The sequence below is a fragment of the Epinephelus fuscoguttatus genome, linkage group LG20 (assembly GCF_011397635.1).
Source record: "Epinephelus fuscoguttatus linkage group LG20, E.fuscoguttatus.final_Chr_v1".
NCBI lineage: Eukaryota > Metazoa > Chordata > Actinopteri > Perciformes > Serranidae > Epinephelus > Epinephelus fuscoguttatus.
The window spans coordinates 7986088-8003546 of NC_064771.1; the positions used below are offsets into that span (position 1 = coordinate 7986088).

Sequence of the window (17459 nt, forward strand, 5' to 3'; positions counted from 1 at the left end):
AGGTTCATAGCCACGGTCTACATCCAGTGGGCCAGACAAGTGCGTTGAAAATGTTGGCAATAATCCTGCATGGCATGGAAAGGAAAACTGTATATGCCCAACAATGGCAAGGACAGCATGTCAATGTCTGTGATAATTAATCACAATGAACAATTAAGTGGGTAATAACTTTATCATTAGCATCTGTTTTCTCCTCTAAATGAGTTTGTTTTTTGGGTTTTATGAAATACCCAATTATCTGAAGGCTTGTATTTTTTTGCAACCCTATTACCAGACAGTTTTAAAACTGCAATAAATTATTTTGTTTGTTTATTGACACAGAAAGTTGAGGAGCAACATTATCATTAATGTGTAGGAGTGTTAATGAATTTACACTCTTTAGCTCTGTTTTTGGCAACATGATCTCACAAAAACCTCTAAACACCAGATTACATGGTGGTGGCACATCTTGTTGAAATTAGGTGGTGCTGGCATTGTTGGATTTAGACACCAAAACTGCTTAGGTTTAGAAAATATTGTGTATTGAGTTAAAAGGATCAGTACGTTGGAAAATGACGTATGTAGGCAACGTCATGTGATGCCATGTAAAGGATGTAAGTACATTAAGTTAAAAGAAGTCCATGTTGACTTTTAGTTACACACAGGACATGAAAAGCAGTCTTCCGAGTGAAAGTCTGGTGTTTGTTGGACTGTTCACCTCCCAACCTTCTGTTTATGCAGACTTTATCACTCTTTATGCTGCCTATGTAATATTAATGCACATTGCGTGATGTTGCTGATTCAGGGAATTTACGTTCACCACAACAACAAATCTGATTTGACTAACCATTGGCTCTGTTTCTGTGGGGCCAGCATGTACTTTAAACACAGTCCATACTACCACCACTTAATGCAGAGGTCACGTACTTCTGTGACACCAGGTTAGTTTTGGTCTCCACTAACTCCTGAGACAAATACCTGTCTCTTTAGCTGCTAAATGCTCCACTGTGTTTACCAGCTAGTCTCTAACTGTGTCTGCCTGCGGTTTGCTGCTGAGCAGGCAGTGTACAGTGGGTTTTAAGAGCTCTTTTTCTGAAAACAGCTGCCTGCTGTGGCTGAAAACAATGCTGGGAGCGATTAGAGTGAAACAAACAGTAAAGTTGTGGGGCTGACAGCTAAACAATGAGCTGAAACTCACCATAAGGCTCCAGAAAGTTTAGAGAAGCTGCAGATTCAGGCGATAATTCTCTGTAAGTTCATCACTGAAAACAACCTCTTTTACATATTTTGCATTGTTTTCACATTGGAATGTTTTTTGGGTATAAAAACAAATTAATTATAGCCACATTACATTTAGGATTTAATTTCAACATTGCTGCATCAAAGACACACTTCTTGCACTTGCATTTAACATTTGCATCTAAGATGGGGAATAGTCCAAATCAAAACTTGTAACTCCCCTCAGACTGTGTGGCAACAAGGCAGTATAACTGTAAAGTATGCTAACAGCAGCTCTGCATGTTACAATGAAAGCTCAGAGTTAGCACATTACAAGGAAACATTTGTGGCGATGAATTAATGAGCAGTTTGTTTGAACGTGGTTTCAGCTTCCAGGCTCATGAGCTGAATGCATCTGCACTATTAGCAAACATGGTTTATGAGATATTACACATGCTACATTATGTGTTAATATGAGATGCAAGAGTATGTGAAGTCTTACACTCTTAAAAAAGCATTTAGCTTTATTGAGACATACATCACAGCATGGCAGCAGCCCCTGGAGTCACTATTTCCTTCATATAGCCTTAACGTCACTGAAAAGCCCATTGCTATCAATGAAACTCACAGCTATGCTTGTTAGATGAGCAAAATGAGATTTACTTTCATGTATTTTGTAAATTACATACTGCTCAGTGAAGATCAGAGTGGGATCAAACAGCTTTCAACTGCACATAGCTTCCTACGGGAAAGTGAAGTGTTTTGCCCTCAGTTCTTCTGGCTGAATTTGGTTCTTGGAAATTCATAAAAAACATCCTCTTACCTTGGCTCTGTGTTGTTGTGAACACACGACACGTTTGCAGCTGACATTAAGGCGGGCTCAGTCCACACCATTGATTTCAGGAGATAGCCCTGCTGATATGTCAAGGCCGGCCGGGGTGAGGGTGGCTGGAAATGCAGCGGAGCCCTTGTAGAACGAGGGGCTGAAAATCTGAGCAAACATTGTTAAGTGCTGATGGTGGGCATGCTGGCAAGTAGATTTGCCCTGGGAGGGAGGTCTCCTCAGTGCACTGACTCCTCTGCAGCTTTTCACTCGCTGTTGTCTTTCCCCTCAGTGGAGCTGCACCAGAAAGTCAGGAATTTCTGCCTGTTACAGCCAACACCTCTCCTGCAGAATACATGTAGGTGTAGCAGTTGACTGTAAAAACACAGTCTTATTCCAATTAAGGAGCTATTTACAGTTGAGCTGCCAACAACACTTATGTCATTTGTAGCCCTGCTTTTAAAGTCTCATTTTTATAAATTTCATCTCTCCACTGACAGCCAGTTTTAAACCTTTTGATTTACCCCCTCTCCCCTGCATTGCAAGAAAATTGCATGTCAAAATAAGTGACTGCTTTACATGGCAACAGCGTAGAATGAGACGATTGTTTTCTTGTGCACCGCTGAGGGAAATGCTGAATCTTCCTGTAGCGCTCTTCAACCTCACAAGTTTCTGTTGACTAAAACACTGCACACATCATAAATATACGGCATAATGTTGAGTCAGGAGAACTGTAACTAATGCTTGGGCATCAAGGTTTCTTGTCACATTTTGGTTTTAAATTACCACACAGGAACACTCAGGCCGGTAAACTGATGTGTGAAAGACCACAAATGGATGAGTTTGGTGTTTTGCAGCTCACATAGCAGGGTCACTAACACGTGAATTACCTACATTCCCTCAACCAAAGCGACGAAAATACAGCTGCTAAAGCTGAAGGTTTAAAGCAACCACAGATTCTCCCAAGCCTTAAGCCTGCATAGTAGAGTTCACTGGGTCCACCATGTCCCACACTAAAGGAACATGTCTCCATCGTCCTCATTATCCTCCTTCACCAGGCATACAGACCAACAAAGGAGGCAGGAGATGACAGAGTGTGTCCTCTGGGGGAAACACTCCACTGCCATCAATATACCAGCCTTGCATTACATGTCTGATGGATTTATCAAGGCATCGATAACTTATTGACCGGAATAACGCTCAAGGTCATCTTGGAAGAGTCTCCAGTAGCTCTGCTTAACACAGTGCAGGAAGAGGTTAATGTCAGTGCTCTGTCCTGTTCCTTTAACGTGCAATGAGTTCAGATTTCACTGCCTCATGAGGTCAGAACGACCATAATAAATCTAAGAGAGGTTATCAAGAGCTTCTAATCAATACCAATGTACAGAAGCTTAGGGCTGCCAATACTGAAATAAAATAATTTGGTAAAATTGGAATTTTAATTGAGATTAGTGTGTTCAACAAAATCTTGCTTTAGACATATGAAAACAGGTAAAGACAATAAATACTCGGGCTCGCACATCAAATATATGGCACATATCTTTACAAGATTTCAAGGGCGTAGGTTTTGTTTCAACATTGTGGGGGGGCATATGAGATGGGGGTTTTGGGTGTCCTATGCCAGAAAATTTTGAGCATCAGTCACTTAATTAGAATTCATCCTGTTTCTATTGGGGGACACAAATGTACATGTTCTAAATATTGAGGGGGACGTTTCCCCTGTGAACCTGCACCCCGCCATTCAGATCTACACCTTTGCAAGATTTTATGTATTATATTACTAATTTTCAAATAAGAATACAACTTTTTTTTGTTTTCTTTTTTTATACGAAACACACAAAATGTACAAAATAAAACAGAAAAGGCTGCAATATGGCCATGTGAATAAGCGGAAAATTCACTACACTCTTTAGAAGAAATATATATATACATTTTGGTTACACAGAGTGCGTTTTAGCAGCTGGAAGTGGCTTTTTGTTATTGTTCTTAATGAGAATTAAGCTTTTTGCTAACTGTTTTTGGCGTTTGGTGTACTCCCCGTGATCCACACCTTTTTTAGGCTCATGTACCCACTAGATCTCTGTTTTCTTGTGCCGACAAACTATTTGCTGACAGCTTCTCACCCTCAAACAGAGCAAGAGCAAGTACCCTTTGACTGGCCAGGTTAGGGTAAGGGGTGATAGGGTGGTTGCCTGGCAACAGTAAAAAGGAAGGGTTGTTTTTACCAGTGGGATTTTTTTTATTTATTTATTTATTTTTTATGTAAAGGCAGTGTGGTTGCAACTGCAAAACACGTTCTGTGTGACCAGGGCCTTAGAATCCTCAAACCTGCAAGTGGGTGTGAAAGGCATGTTTTCTTAAAAAATGTCCAAGATCATGCCATTTGTCATAGCCCGAAACTGTGAAATATGGTTATTTATGGTGGAGGGAGGGTCATGCATTTCCCTCAGTCACTCAGGGAGGCTTAAGGAAAAATATTTGTAGCTCCAGGGAGGGTTATGATATTAAAAAGAAAAAAGAAGAAGCAGAAAATGTCACACCACTGCCACCCCCCTACCCTGATAAGTGAAGTACAGTCCCTTGGTTAACATTAGCCAGTATGGGCCACTGGTTATATCACATCACATAAGACAAAAAACCACTGAGTCTGTTGAATTGAGCAAAGGTGTGTTTTATTACCTATGAATCCAACATTTAAGTTTAACAAAGCAGGTGTGCTGTATATCCTTGTAAAGGTCATATGCTTTTATTTTAATAGACAGTGAATACTCAAGACCCAAGAGGTTCTTAGCGTCTTCTTGTATTGATGAGAAGGGCTTATCTGAAAAGGAAACAGTGTGAACATAGTGGATAGAATTTAGCAGTGCAATGTTTATCTATGGTGTGTGCGCCGGTACTGATGTTAGGTGTACTGTAGCATTTTAGTACAGAGGTGTGCTGTTTGCATATTTCTCTCACAGGGGATTTCATGTAAACCTCCCGCTGCTATCAGTATGCTGATGTGGAAAAATCTGCAATTCATGCTCATCAGTGTATCTACAGCAGCACTCCCACCTCTTATCACAAATGTACTCCAAACTCCAAAGGTTTATTTGGTCAGTGGGTTTAAGGTCAGAACTCTTGTGCATATTGTTCAGACCCAGAGCCGGGGAAGGCATCCCTGTAGCTGTGTGTTGGTGTGTGGGAGGCAGTGGCGATGAGAAGCTGATGGTAAATCGATAGTGATGGATCAAAGTGCCGCATGGCTGGAGCCCTGCGGTGTCAGGGTGCAGGGAACAACGGTGACTTTTTAGCCCTCCTCCCTTCTTCTCATTATCCTCGCCTCCTACCCCTCTTTTTTTTATCTTGAAATTCCAACTCCTCTCTCTTACCCCATACTTGTGGCATTTTAGGTGTGTCTGAATGTGTGTGTGCGTGAGAGAGAGAAAGAGACAGAGAGAGAGGTGATTTGATGCTTTGTGTCATGGTGTCAGGTGGCATCAGCCTGTAGTTGATGGGAAGATAAAATGTAACACAATCAATATCCGAACACTAAAATGGTTCTCATTTCCAGCAGCCTTCTGCTCCACTTGTGTCTGCATATCTGTTGCTGTAACATGTGGCCAATATTTGACTCAAAAAAAAAAAGAGATTTTATTCATAAAACGAAGCTATTGTGCTGCTTTATTGTCTGATGTTTGTCATAAATGTTCATTTTCACACAAAAAATGACAATTTCACTTTCAAGATTTGTTTTGTGAATTTAATCCCATCCCTGCTTTTCAGTGCAAACACAATGACTGCCGGTTGTTCAATGTGACTGTATTTCTCTGTAATATTACAAGCAGAACAATCTAATAAATAACCACTTGGTTGTGTTTTCTAGGAGAAAAACATTGGCCGGTCCGCTCCCAGAGTCACCATGGTAGGGATGGCTGTTCTTTGTTAAAGGGTCAAAGTTGCCTCTAACCACTTCTTTATGATTTCTGTATTTTTCTTATGAACCTGTTGATGATTCATAGTGGTAGTCTAAAGTAACATCTGATCAGTGTTTGGAGGCAGCTTACACCTGGACTGTTAATTGTAGTGCAGTGCCTTCCCATTGACCTCTATCTCTCTATATACCTAACCTGTGTATTTTCCCCTTGACATTTAGCTCTCCTGTCTGTGTGATGAATACATGTGTGCAGTCTGGTGTGTGTGCGCTGGTTTTTAGGGGTGTAACGGTACACAGCGTTCAGTTTGGTGAAAACTAATGATTAAGACATGCACAGCAGGTTTATAGTGCAGTTACACTTCCACCGCTTTGGATCAGAAGGTCAATACTCTCGTGTGTGTTAAGTATGGATCTGGAACCAGGAGGCAATTAGCAAAGTTTGGGGTCTGTCCAAAGTACAACAAAAATACACCTACCAACATCTCTCAAGCTCGCTTTTTAAAACACATACTACCTCATTTGTTTAAGTTATACAAAAAAAAAAAAAAAAAACCACATCAATTTGTGTGGGTTCAGCTAGTAGCAGTGACTTCCTAGAGTCTTGTCACAATCAGGTTACCAGCAAAGTGTGAGGTGGAAAGATGAAGTGTTGTTTGTCAAGAAGTCTCATTACGTAACTCTGTCTACTTTTATACACAGTTCAGTACCTCTGTAATCCTGATGGTTCAGCTATTACAGTAATCGTGACTGTCCTACAGAGCAGGCACTGACTAAAATGCACATGTTAAAAGAGGTGTATACAATATCCAGAGCATATTTATGATTAAGAGTGTGATTCAGGTTGTCTGCACACGCTTCGCAACATGGAGGTGACTGAACCGGTGGCTTGCAGCTAATGGTGCTAACTCTATAAACAGTGGTAACAATGGCTTACAGAGCTAACGGTGTTAACCTGAGGGGGAGCTGGCAGGCACCCATGAAATGCATTGGATTTTGCAGCCAATTTGACATAGCAGCCAAATGGTGTAACTGTAACATCCAGGTTTGTTACTTGATGCCTTTGGGCCCAAAATTTCTTTTTACCATAAATTTACATTGGGAAAGAGACATCTGTAAATTTGTTAAGCATCACAGTCCCCCCAGAATTAATCATTTGACTGTTGGGATTTGAACCAATTACATTTCAAAAGTCCAGAAGAGCCACACAATTTAAGCAATTTATCCCCACTCAAGAAAGTGGAGTGCTAAACCAGAAGTAGTCAGCTTGGGCAGTGGAAGTTAGCCACCATAGCACACTTGCTTTTTTGGCCCTATGATGCAGAAGATCCAGGTAATTTTATACCTGGAAAGTCAAACTTTTTTGACATCATGCGCCACTGAGTAATTTTGATAGAAATGAACGTGGCCACACCTCCAACGCTGTATCCAGTTGTCTTTATATGTCAATGGGACCCACAGGGTGGGCGCTATGGTTCTTCAATGGCACTGTGGGTCTGGATGGCGTTATCGGCATTAGCTCCTGTGACGCGATTAGCTAGCCTGTGGGATAAACACAAAGGGACTCACATGCACTAACATGCACTCGCCGCCAGGCCATCTACTACAACACATAACAGAGAAGTTTGGATTATGACACACACTGAGTTAGCGTGACTTCATTCTTTACTCAGGACGCCATTACTCCACTATATCTTCACATAGCAAATAGTTGTTTGCCGCTATACTAATGCTCTGAATGTCGTGTACAGCTCCTTTGAGGAATATTATAGTCCTGTGATGGACAAATACCATTGGAAATAGTTTAGGCCAACATGCTTAATTTTTACTGTTGTTTCTGTTTCCACAAACATCATACCGTTTCAACTTTAACTATGCCCAACTAGCACAGTCTAGCTCACAGATAACAACTGTCACACTGCCAAAGCTCTCCACATGAGACTCTTGCTCTTTAAAATAGACTAAAACATATTCCCCAAGTATTGAAACTAAATTACACCGTTTTAAGCTAATTCACAAGTGAACTGAACAAATCCACAATTTTGGGCAAACACACGTACCGTTACACCCCCTATCTTGTTCTGTTCAAATGAACTGTGTGGTGATGTGGGCTCGCCTTCAAGGAAACATTGTAAAGAGGAGATTTCAATTGCACTACAGTTTTTGTTTTCAAATAAAAAGTCCATTCTATGTATAGAGTTTGAGCCTAATTAATGAAAAACTAACCAAACTAGGACACACTGAATGTAAACAAGAATATTGTGCACCTCTTGATGTTTGTTGCAGCTGGCCCACATTGTTGTTTCTTCATTGTGTTGTGCCTTAAAACCAAACTGGTCCCATTTCACTCCTCTGTTCTAATCCCTGCCCTTTGAAATGTATGTTTTGAACTGTTTCACTGCAGCTTTTTCTGTGTTGTCCACTTTACTGAAATGAATGTCCTAACCTCTATGGTGTGCGTGGTCTTCGACTCTGTCCGTCTCAGTGGAGAGGAGGGCTGGTCTATAAAGGCATGGATAAAGGCAGTTTTGATGATGTTACTTCTTTTATTTTAAGAAGACATCAGATAAATCTGTGCTTATCCTTGCTTAAGATATACGGACCCTCCTCTTCCTCCTCTACCTCTTCCTCGCCCTCCGCCTCCTCTCAAAGGAAGTCTGCTTTTCAACAGCCCACAAATGGAGTCGGTTGGTATGTCAATCAACTGTTGAGAGAAATGGCTTTTTTATTCCTACTATGTGACATCCCATGAAAATGCCATACTGTGACACTGTTTGATTTTCAGGAAAGATTATTACCTTTGAGTCACCTCAGCTTTGTAGCCAGGGTACAGAGTGAAACCAGACGGGCTCTGTAGGAACATCATGAAGCACTACTTCAATAAAATGCCTTTCTTATTGCCTTTTAACACACAAGGTCACCATAGTCCACGTTGGGTTCAGTGTCTATCACATTTCAAAATGAACTGGATATGAAGTCCATCTCAACCTCCTGCCCTTCCCCATCCCTGCTGAGTCTATCGTGGCACATTTGTCAAGCTGCAGAGGCAGTGACATGTCAAGTAACTACTTGGCCTTTGGTGTCTTGGGGGTGATTGTGAGTTATGAGATAAAGAGCGATACTCACTGGCAATATAGATAGAAACAGTCTGGACTGGGATTTTATTGCACTTGGAAGAACACAGGAACTTTGCAATCTGCAGCTCTTAGCAGCTCTCATTAATGGACTAATCTATGAATGCATAATGATATCCGAGTGTTTCAGTGTAGCTATTCATTTCAACCAATTCAAAACATGCATTAATTGGTTTTCACTCATTAGCAGACATGAGATGTAGATTAACTGACATGCACAGCCATTTAGCAGTGCACTGTATTTGGAGACATTAGGCATACAAATGGTTATAGTGCTAATACAAAACAATATTACCAGAGTCTTAACTGTATTAGTTGGCCTTTTCTTTAAATGTGCCAGTACTTGTTGATTACATTCCCGTGAATGTAATGCACCGTCTGCTGTTATCATGACATAGACATGCAATAGGTAGAATCAATAGGAAATTTCATTTTTAAGCTTTTTGTTATTTAATGTGCAAACAGAATTCGAAATTTGGAAAAGATGCACCAAGCAATATTTTTACATGAACATTGCAACTGTATAATGTTAAAGGTTTAGTGACTAGCCTACAGAGAATTATCACCAACTGTACAGTTCCTCTCGACTCTGCAGAGCGCTACCTGCTTAATGAATTCAGAGTGAAATAAGCTGTGATAATAGGCAGCGTGCTCCACTTCACACTTGTTTCAGGAGCTATAGAAAAACATGATTTGCTTGTCTGAGAGCTGATGGATTTGGGGCATAAACATAGACCCTTTTATAGCTGACGTTATCAAAAATATGGGTGTGCACGTTGGCAGTGGAATAGGCGTTTTGTCCCAGCTGTCCAGAGAAAGTTAGCAAGCTTTAAATAATGAATTAAAACAGTTAACAGCATCAGAATGTCAGGCTGTTGTGTGTTTGGTTGTTAGAATTGATATTAATATTAATATGATTATATTAAACAGATAACAGCAGACTCAAATTGTGCTGAATATTGACAGGATCACGACTGTTAGAGAGTAGCAGTGTTTCAGTTTAACAAGTTAACTGGCGACTTAGCAGGTCTATAAGTGCAGCACCTTTATATGTGTCATCATCGTCTACAAACTGTCAAAGGGTCTGGAGACAGTACAGGCAGTGTGGTTGGATTGGTGCAGGGGCGGGGCCCATAGAAAAAACGGGCCCTGCATCAATGTGATGGGTAACAAACAGGCCTTTGCAGTGATTCTGGTGCCAACTTGGAAAATATGCATATGTTCAAAGAAGAACTCATGTTAAAATAAATATGGTATCATTTACTATATATGCACTCAAAAAGGCAAACCCATCTCCGTCACTGATAAATATGCAAGGATTGCTGGGTAATATGTAAGTTGAAGGTCAAGTCTCTATTTGATCATGTGACAAGATGATACAATATACCGTAGCTAGTTTTTCAAGACTGATAGGCTGACCAAAAATGCAAGCCGAGCAAGACTTCGTACCTTTCAAACATAAAAGCAGCAGTCAGTAAAGACGAGCAAGCGAAGAACAGGAGAAGAAGGTAGCAAAGTTCACTAAATTATATTCCTTTTTCCTGGCAGCAATGGCAGAGTTTGGCTGGCATCTACATCAATGCTGCCCTCACTGGTGTGTCAACAACCATGCAGCTGATAGTGTTAGAGGAACAAGTTAGAACATTAGTTAGGTTACTGTGCTAGATATAAATACATATATGCCCAGTGGTGTGTGTGTGTGCGTGCACTTCATAAGTAGTAACTTGCATCCACTGGGGCCCGTTGTAACTACCTTACGCCACTGTTGATATCAGTAGCTGAGATGGCTGGTCGAGGGAAAACCCACATAGCAAATTATTTTCAGTCTACTTACCACTGGGTTTGCACATTGCTGCTCTTTCTGCAAGCATATAACACCATACCCAGTGCTGTGAATCTAGAGGTCAGAGGGTGAAATGAAAGCAACTGTATTTACGACTGGAACATATATGGTGTAAATAAAGACATCCCCCTGGTCTGACTCAAGGACCATGACAAGAATGGGCTGAAATCCAAACAAATAATCCGTGAATTTTCACAGAGTCTTTTATTTCTACAAAAAAAAAACAAAAAACCCAACGCCATCAGAATAAGTTAAAAGATGCAACGAAAACACATAAAAATTCTACACACGTTGGCTTTAAACTGTGGTTTTAAGGAGCCAGAAAATATGCTGAGTTCAGGAATGTGGAAATGACTTGGAAATCCTTCTGGGTCTGTTCAGTCTTGCAGTTGCATGCTGTCTGATGTTGGGGCCCAGTAGTTTCTTAATCTTGTTTTCTATTTTCACAGCACATTCAACTTTTGATTTTTATGTTAGTAAGTATTGACTCTTGAGTAGTATTTCATTTTATATTATTGACACCTTTGGTACTGAGCAGTTGCTGCTATGCTACAGTAGTTTTGTACTACACAGGGAGATATTGCTTGTCAAACTGTGTTCCCAGTGCTGTTTTTCAAATTCAATTTTGCTTTAGTGGCATTGCCATAGTTAGATACAGTATTGCAGGAGCAGGTTGTACATGGTTTACAATGCAAGTGGTGTTTCATATCTGTTGATGGAGTTTGAGTCTCTGTGGGTTGAGTTCTTTTTGTTTCATGGCAGCCTATTGCTAATTATCAGCTTCTTAATTCATCTTTTACTTCCTCCAAACAAGTTGCCATTGTACAAACTTATCTCAAATAGTTTTAGACAATTACAAGAAAAAATTGTTTGCGTTGTTCATTTCTGCAAACCACAGAATAGCCACGTTATTTTTTAGTGGATAGGTTGAAACTTTGTGTTTCTTAACCACGCTGTGGTGAAGGTGTGGTTAAGTTTAGGCACAAAAGCCACTTGGTTATGGTTAGAAAAACACCCACATTTGGTGGCACAAAAGCTGCTGAAAAAAAAAACAGAGAAGGGTCAGTGAAAAACGCAAGATTCTGTGCCACAAACACTGGTTAAAATGCTGTGAAAGGTCACAAAAAAACAGTTTTTCTGTTGTTCTATTGTTGGTCTCTATGATGTCACGCCATCCACCATCCCCTCCACCCTCCCGATGACAAAGTCAGCTCATATATGATGTCACGAAATCCTAATATAATACATATGAAACATGCAAATTTGTGGTTTGCAGAAATGTACACTACCAACCTTTTCTTCTGGCGACTGGGCTGAGATGGAATCATTGCAAACAGTAACAGCAACAAAGCAGACTTTTATTATGAAAATGAGACCTTTAGATAAAGATATAGGCTAAGCTTTTTATCAGGGTAAATCCATGTTTTTAACTTAAGTCCCAAATTCTGACTCACAGTTACCAGTCAGTTAAGAATGAGCAGTGGGTGCTAAAATTAGCAGAGCTCCAAGTGCTATAAATATATCTTATAAGCATTATCACCAGTTCTGCAATTGGGTCAGAGTTAAGCCGCCTGCTCTGCCAGTGAAATCAATGAGAAGGTGGGAGCTACTTCTGTCCGGGGGCCTAAAGCTTTGTCCCCTTCTAACCGACTGAAGTGGGGCTATTATGGCAGTTAACATTTAGCGATTAAATGTGAACACTCTTTGTCAGTTGTTAAATGTCAAGCCCACGGTGGCTTCCCTTTTCCCCCTGCTTCCTTTGCTGCGAGAGGAGGGCAGGGACGTGTTGGTAGCATGGGGCTGTCAGTGGAGCCAACAGGACAGAGACATCCGCATTCATACCTGTCACACACATTTTGCACACAAAAACACACACATGCACAGTGCACTCTGTGCCCTCCACCGCCACCACCTCCACCTCCACCTCCTCTGGGCCTTTCATAACTCCAGTAGCTCCACTTGGCAGGGCTAATGGGATGGCAGGGCTGTTGGTTTTAGAGAGGGATGTCGTGAGGAGAGTGGAGCAGAGAGCTGAGGATGGCTCTCTAATAGATCTGGGGTGGGTGGTGGGGAGTCTGGGGGCGGAGGGGTGGAGGGTTGCCTTGTGATCACTGGCCCATGCTGCTGTTTCTCTCCTCTTTTCATCCCACTGCCCCACCACAGCCTCCTTTTTCATACTTTTCCTTCTCTTATCTGCTGTCTGTGTCAGTTTATTCCCCCTCCCCCACCCACTGTTGTTGAGAGATACCAAGCCTTTAGGGTTTCTATTAAGTTGTGCCTGTCCGTCTGTATTGTCAGTGTTTTGAAGTCTGTCTGTGTCCACCATAATTTCTACCGTATCTACTTACAGTTTGCATTTTTAAAGCAGTGAAACGCTTATTCACATCTGCTGCATGAAGCGTATGCTGCTGCAGGATTTCTTTCTTTTTTTGTTTCTTTTTTTTTTTTAAATCTTATGAACTTATTCTTACAAAAGTAAAAGAATGAAGCTCAAGTTACACATTGTTCCTAAAATCTGAGATAATGAATTGTGTTGAGTTAAAAAGCAGAAGCACAACATTGGTGTGACAAATTAAAGGGAACACCAACATAAAGTGCCTTAGGCTGTTGGAAAGTAAGTAGGTAAGCTTTATTTTTATAGCAGTTTTTAAAACACAGTTTCACACATACAAAATAAAGATAAATGAATAAATCAACAACACAATTAGAGACAGACCAAACCAAAACAAATAAAGACATATGACAGGAATGGGGATCTATAACGTAGGACTCCCTATAAGGAATGGTTTTTAGAAGAATGTCTAGTGTGAAGAATTTAGTGGCATCTAACGGTGGGTTTGCAGAACTGGAACTTCTTCCATGAGCCAAGTGTGTAGGACAAAATGCAAAAATGTCATTGCCCCTAGAGCCAGTGGTTTGTCTGTTCTGGGCTATTGTAGATCAACATGACAGTCGTGCTCCTTACGCAGATACAACAGCTCATTCTAAGGTAACTAAAACACAAAGATTCTTATTTTCAGGTGATGGATAAATGGCCAAGATTTGTGGGTCTGAGTGATCAAGAAGTGAAATAAGGAACAGGTCATGCAGTGGCTTACATGTAATCAACAGGATTTCAGAGTTTATTCTGAATTTCCCAGGGAGTTATCCTGGCAGCTGCATTTTTAACCAACTTCAGATGATTTATAGCAGCTTGACGGTGGGAATAATAATAATCTATACATGAGAAAATGAAAGTCTGAGTTAATAGTTCAAAATCCATAGAAAACAAGATACATCTAATTTTTTTTTTACATTATTTTTTAGCTGAAGAAAACAGGACTTGAAAAGACTGGCAACATGGTAGTCAAAAGGCACATACTGATGACAAGATTCTTATTGGTAGGTTTTTTTTTTTTTTTTTTTTTAATTAGACCAACTGCAGTGGCAAAGTTATCACTGAAAACAAAGTGAACCCCATCTCAATCTCACTTCTCTAACTTTAGAATTGTGGGGAGAGGATCCAACATGCAATTTTCTGTAATCGACAATCCAACAAGCACAATTTGATGCAGTGATTGGTCTGGTGCAAGTATTTGGAGATTTGTGGGGCATATTGGATTTGGAGGTGGGTATCGGTCTTGATACCTTTAAGGTATTGACTGAAATAACCCAGTGCTAAGTATTGAAATGCCTGTAGTACAACAATACTACATTACAATACAAACATTTGATCCTTTTTACACTGGAGTTCTGATCCTGGACCATCCCAACTCTGCCTAATCAGCAAACTTTCTGTTGCTGCCATCTCTGGAGCCTTCATTCACATTATGGGTATTGAATGTAATATTCTATTTGTATCAGTATCACTTCAAGGGTACTGGTGTTGGTACTGGTATTGTAATTTTGAAATGATACCCATCATTTGGTGTTTTGATGATGGTGGTTGTATAACACATAGCACCAAAACTTTCATTGGTGTTTAATAATGTTGCATCCTCATGTCTGTAAGGGCCATAGTATGTGATGCACATCATTTTCACACTTATCAACAAATCAGTGAGCCCTCACATGAACAATCTTATCACCAAACAAGAATGTTGACATCAGATGATTCTACAGAGCCCTGTGTTACGTTTTCAACATTAACATTTCAAAAATTCATTAATGTGGACGTGTCCAATATGTTATTCAAGTGTCTGCATTTGTTATGTCACCACTCATTTCCTCTGGGGTTTTCTTCAGTTTGTCACTTGTCTGGACATGTTGCTGGATGCGACCCATTTTGGAGATTTTTAGGTGTTGCTTGGGTCTGACATTTGGGAGCTGGCATCTGTAGGTTGCTCAGTCATTCAAGCAAATGCTCTGATGACAATGTTTGTTTGTATATTAGATTTTTTTGCTCCATTGTAGTGCTCTGAGAGATTTGCCTTATCATGACTCCCTATTCATAGAAACACAAGAGACTGTGACCAAACACACACTCACAAACACAAATCATCCAGCTGACTGGATTTCATGACGTGGCTGTTCAGTAGTTGTACAGAATGCAGATTCTTAGAAATCAATGTTCTGATGGTTTCCACAATACTTCGGAGCATGTGACCGCAATTGATTTTGCTAATGCTTTCTTAACCTTGGCACTGGGTTCAAGGTGTTTTGTGATTGGCTCAACGTGCCTTCTCTTGCCTCCCCAGTGTGCTGTATGTGGATGTGATGTTTGGAAGTGTGATGTGAAACAAAATGCCACGCCAAATGTCAGATTACTGACTCACTTGTGTGCCATCTGGATGCTATTATGCAAACTTGCCAAGGAGGTATTCTCCGGAGATCGGTTTAAAGCGAAGGGAAATTTCATGTGAGTAATCTTCTCGCGGAGGTGAAGGCAACTGTATCCAGAAGACGGTGTCTAAGACTGGGCTCTGCAGCCCTCCCGTCATAGATATATGGTGGATTCAGAAACTAAATCTGACTGACACCATCTGACAAACACACAGCTGCGTCATCAACATACTGACAGAAAAACATCCATTTAGCAATTTAGATAAGGACCCTGTTTAACCCAACAATCTGGAGAGCATGTCAATCATAAATAATCAACCCACTGTGTGATTAGACAACAGCACTGGCTTTGCATCTATTTTAACATGCCAGTTTAAGGAGATGACTGCAATAACTAATGGACAGCAGTGTATCCAGAAGGTCTCACCCCCACTGTAAGCTCCATTCATCATTGACAGAGGTTTTCTGGAGCTGCTTCATGGTAACATGGTGTGTGGAGAGTATTTTTGCAATGTCAGGCGAAGAGGGTGATGGTGCAGTGGGGTGTTCAGAGCCGATAAGCAGCCTCGTGGCTCTGAGAGGTTGGGGTTGCTGGTTGTACTGGGACTTTTCCTTGAGTACGGTTAATTGGTCCCCAGATTACAGAGAAATCCCCGAACATGACTGTCCAGATTCTTAATGAGCTACAGTCCTCTGCTTCTTTTCAGTGGGACGTTCAGCTCAGCCCGTCTCTCCAGACCCCACAGACCAGCTTTGAGTGGAAATCACCAGATTGAGACGAAACTTCTTAGAGATCAAGAATATTGCACAGTGTCAGTCCATGTCAGAGTTCTCTAACTGTACTTTTGAGTGAGAGTCAGAGAACATAATACCTTTTAATGATCAAATCTGGGAGATGTCACTTGGCAGTGTGGCCAGTTTTCTTTCTTTCTTTTTGTAAAGTTTGTCTTTCTGTGGTTTCAAAGAAGCCACACGTTGCAGAATTAGCTACATTTTCTAATAGTATGTCATAGTTTACAGATTCATAATGCAGGATTTTCCCGCAAATATTAGGGTGGATTCATCGCATATGTATATGTTAGTACATGAGTCTGGTGATGGACTGATGACATGTCCAGGATTGTCTACACTTCAGTAAATGCACGCCTGTTAAACTGGATGTAAAGGATGGCCGTTGGATTGAGTGGCTTAACAGCAGACCAGTTTTCACAGCATATTACAGTGTTTTTGATTGAAACTTTTCAGTCCGCTTTTTTATTTAAAGGTGACACATAATGCTTATTTTCAGGTTCGTCATTGTATTTTGGGTTTCTACTAAAACATTGCTTCCATGATTGAAAAACACTTAATTTTCCTCATATGGTTTGTGCTGGAACTCCTGTATTAACTGTCTGTCTTAGGAGGCTCTGTTTAGCACCTGTCTCTTTAAGCTCACCTCCTGAAAAAGCCCAGTCTGCTCTGATTGGCCAGCATTTCTGAGTCTTTTGTATCTCTGAGTCTGTGCATTGCAGCCTGGGAATGTGGTATCGCGACACTTTCTACTGTGAAAAATCCCAAATAAAAGCTTATAAACACAATAAGACATTTCCCAGTGGGAATATGATCCAAAATCAGAAAGAGATGAACAACAACAGCAACCAACATTCTGCATTTCTCTGACTGTAGCATATAGCTACATGTAGCAGCGTACTTGTAGGCAGTGTAACTGTGTATAGCCTCACTTTCTCTCATTAAAAATCACCATTATCCAAATGAACATGATCCGAAATCTGGGAGCAGTGTACAACA

At 40.7% G+C, this 17459-nt stretch overlaps 1 protein-coding gene across 11 annotated transcripts in view; it reads left to right on the plus strand.

The window, feature by feature from the left end:
- LOC125880435 (protein shisa-6) overlaps positions 1-17459 on the plus strand; it is an 84525-nt gene that overhangs the window by 49566 nt on the left and 17500 nt on the right. For 6 of the 11 annotated variants that reach the window (XM_049562911.1, XM_049562912.1, XM_049562915.1 and 3 more), the window contains exon 5: positions 5886-5924. The exons of the other annotated variants lie outside the window; for them this stretch is intronic. In XM_049562911.1, the coding sequence (XP_049418868.1) occupies positions 5886-5924 (39 nt within the window). The remainder of the gene's footprint in view (positions 1-5885; positions 5925-17459) is intronic. 11 annotated transcript variants of the gene reach the window in all.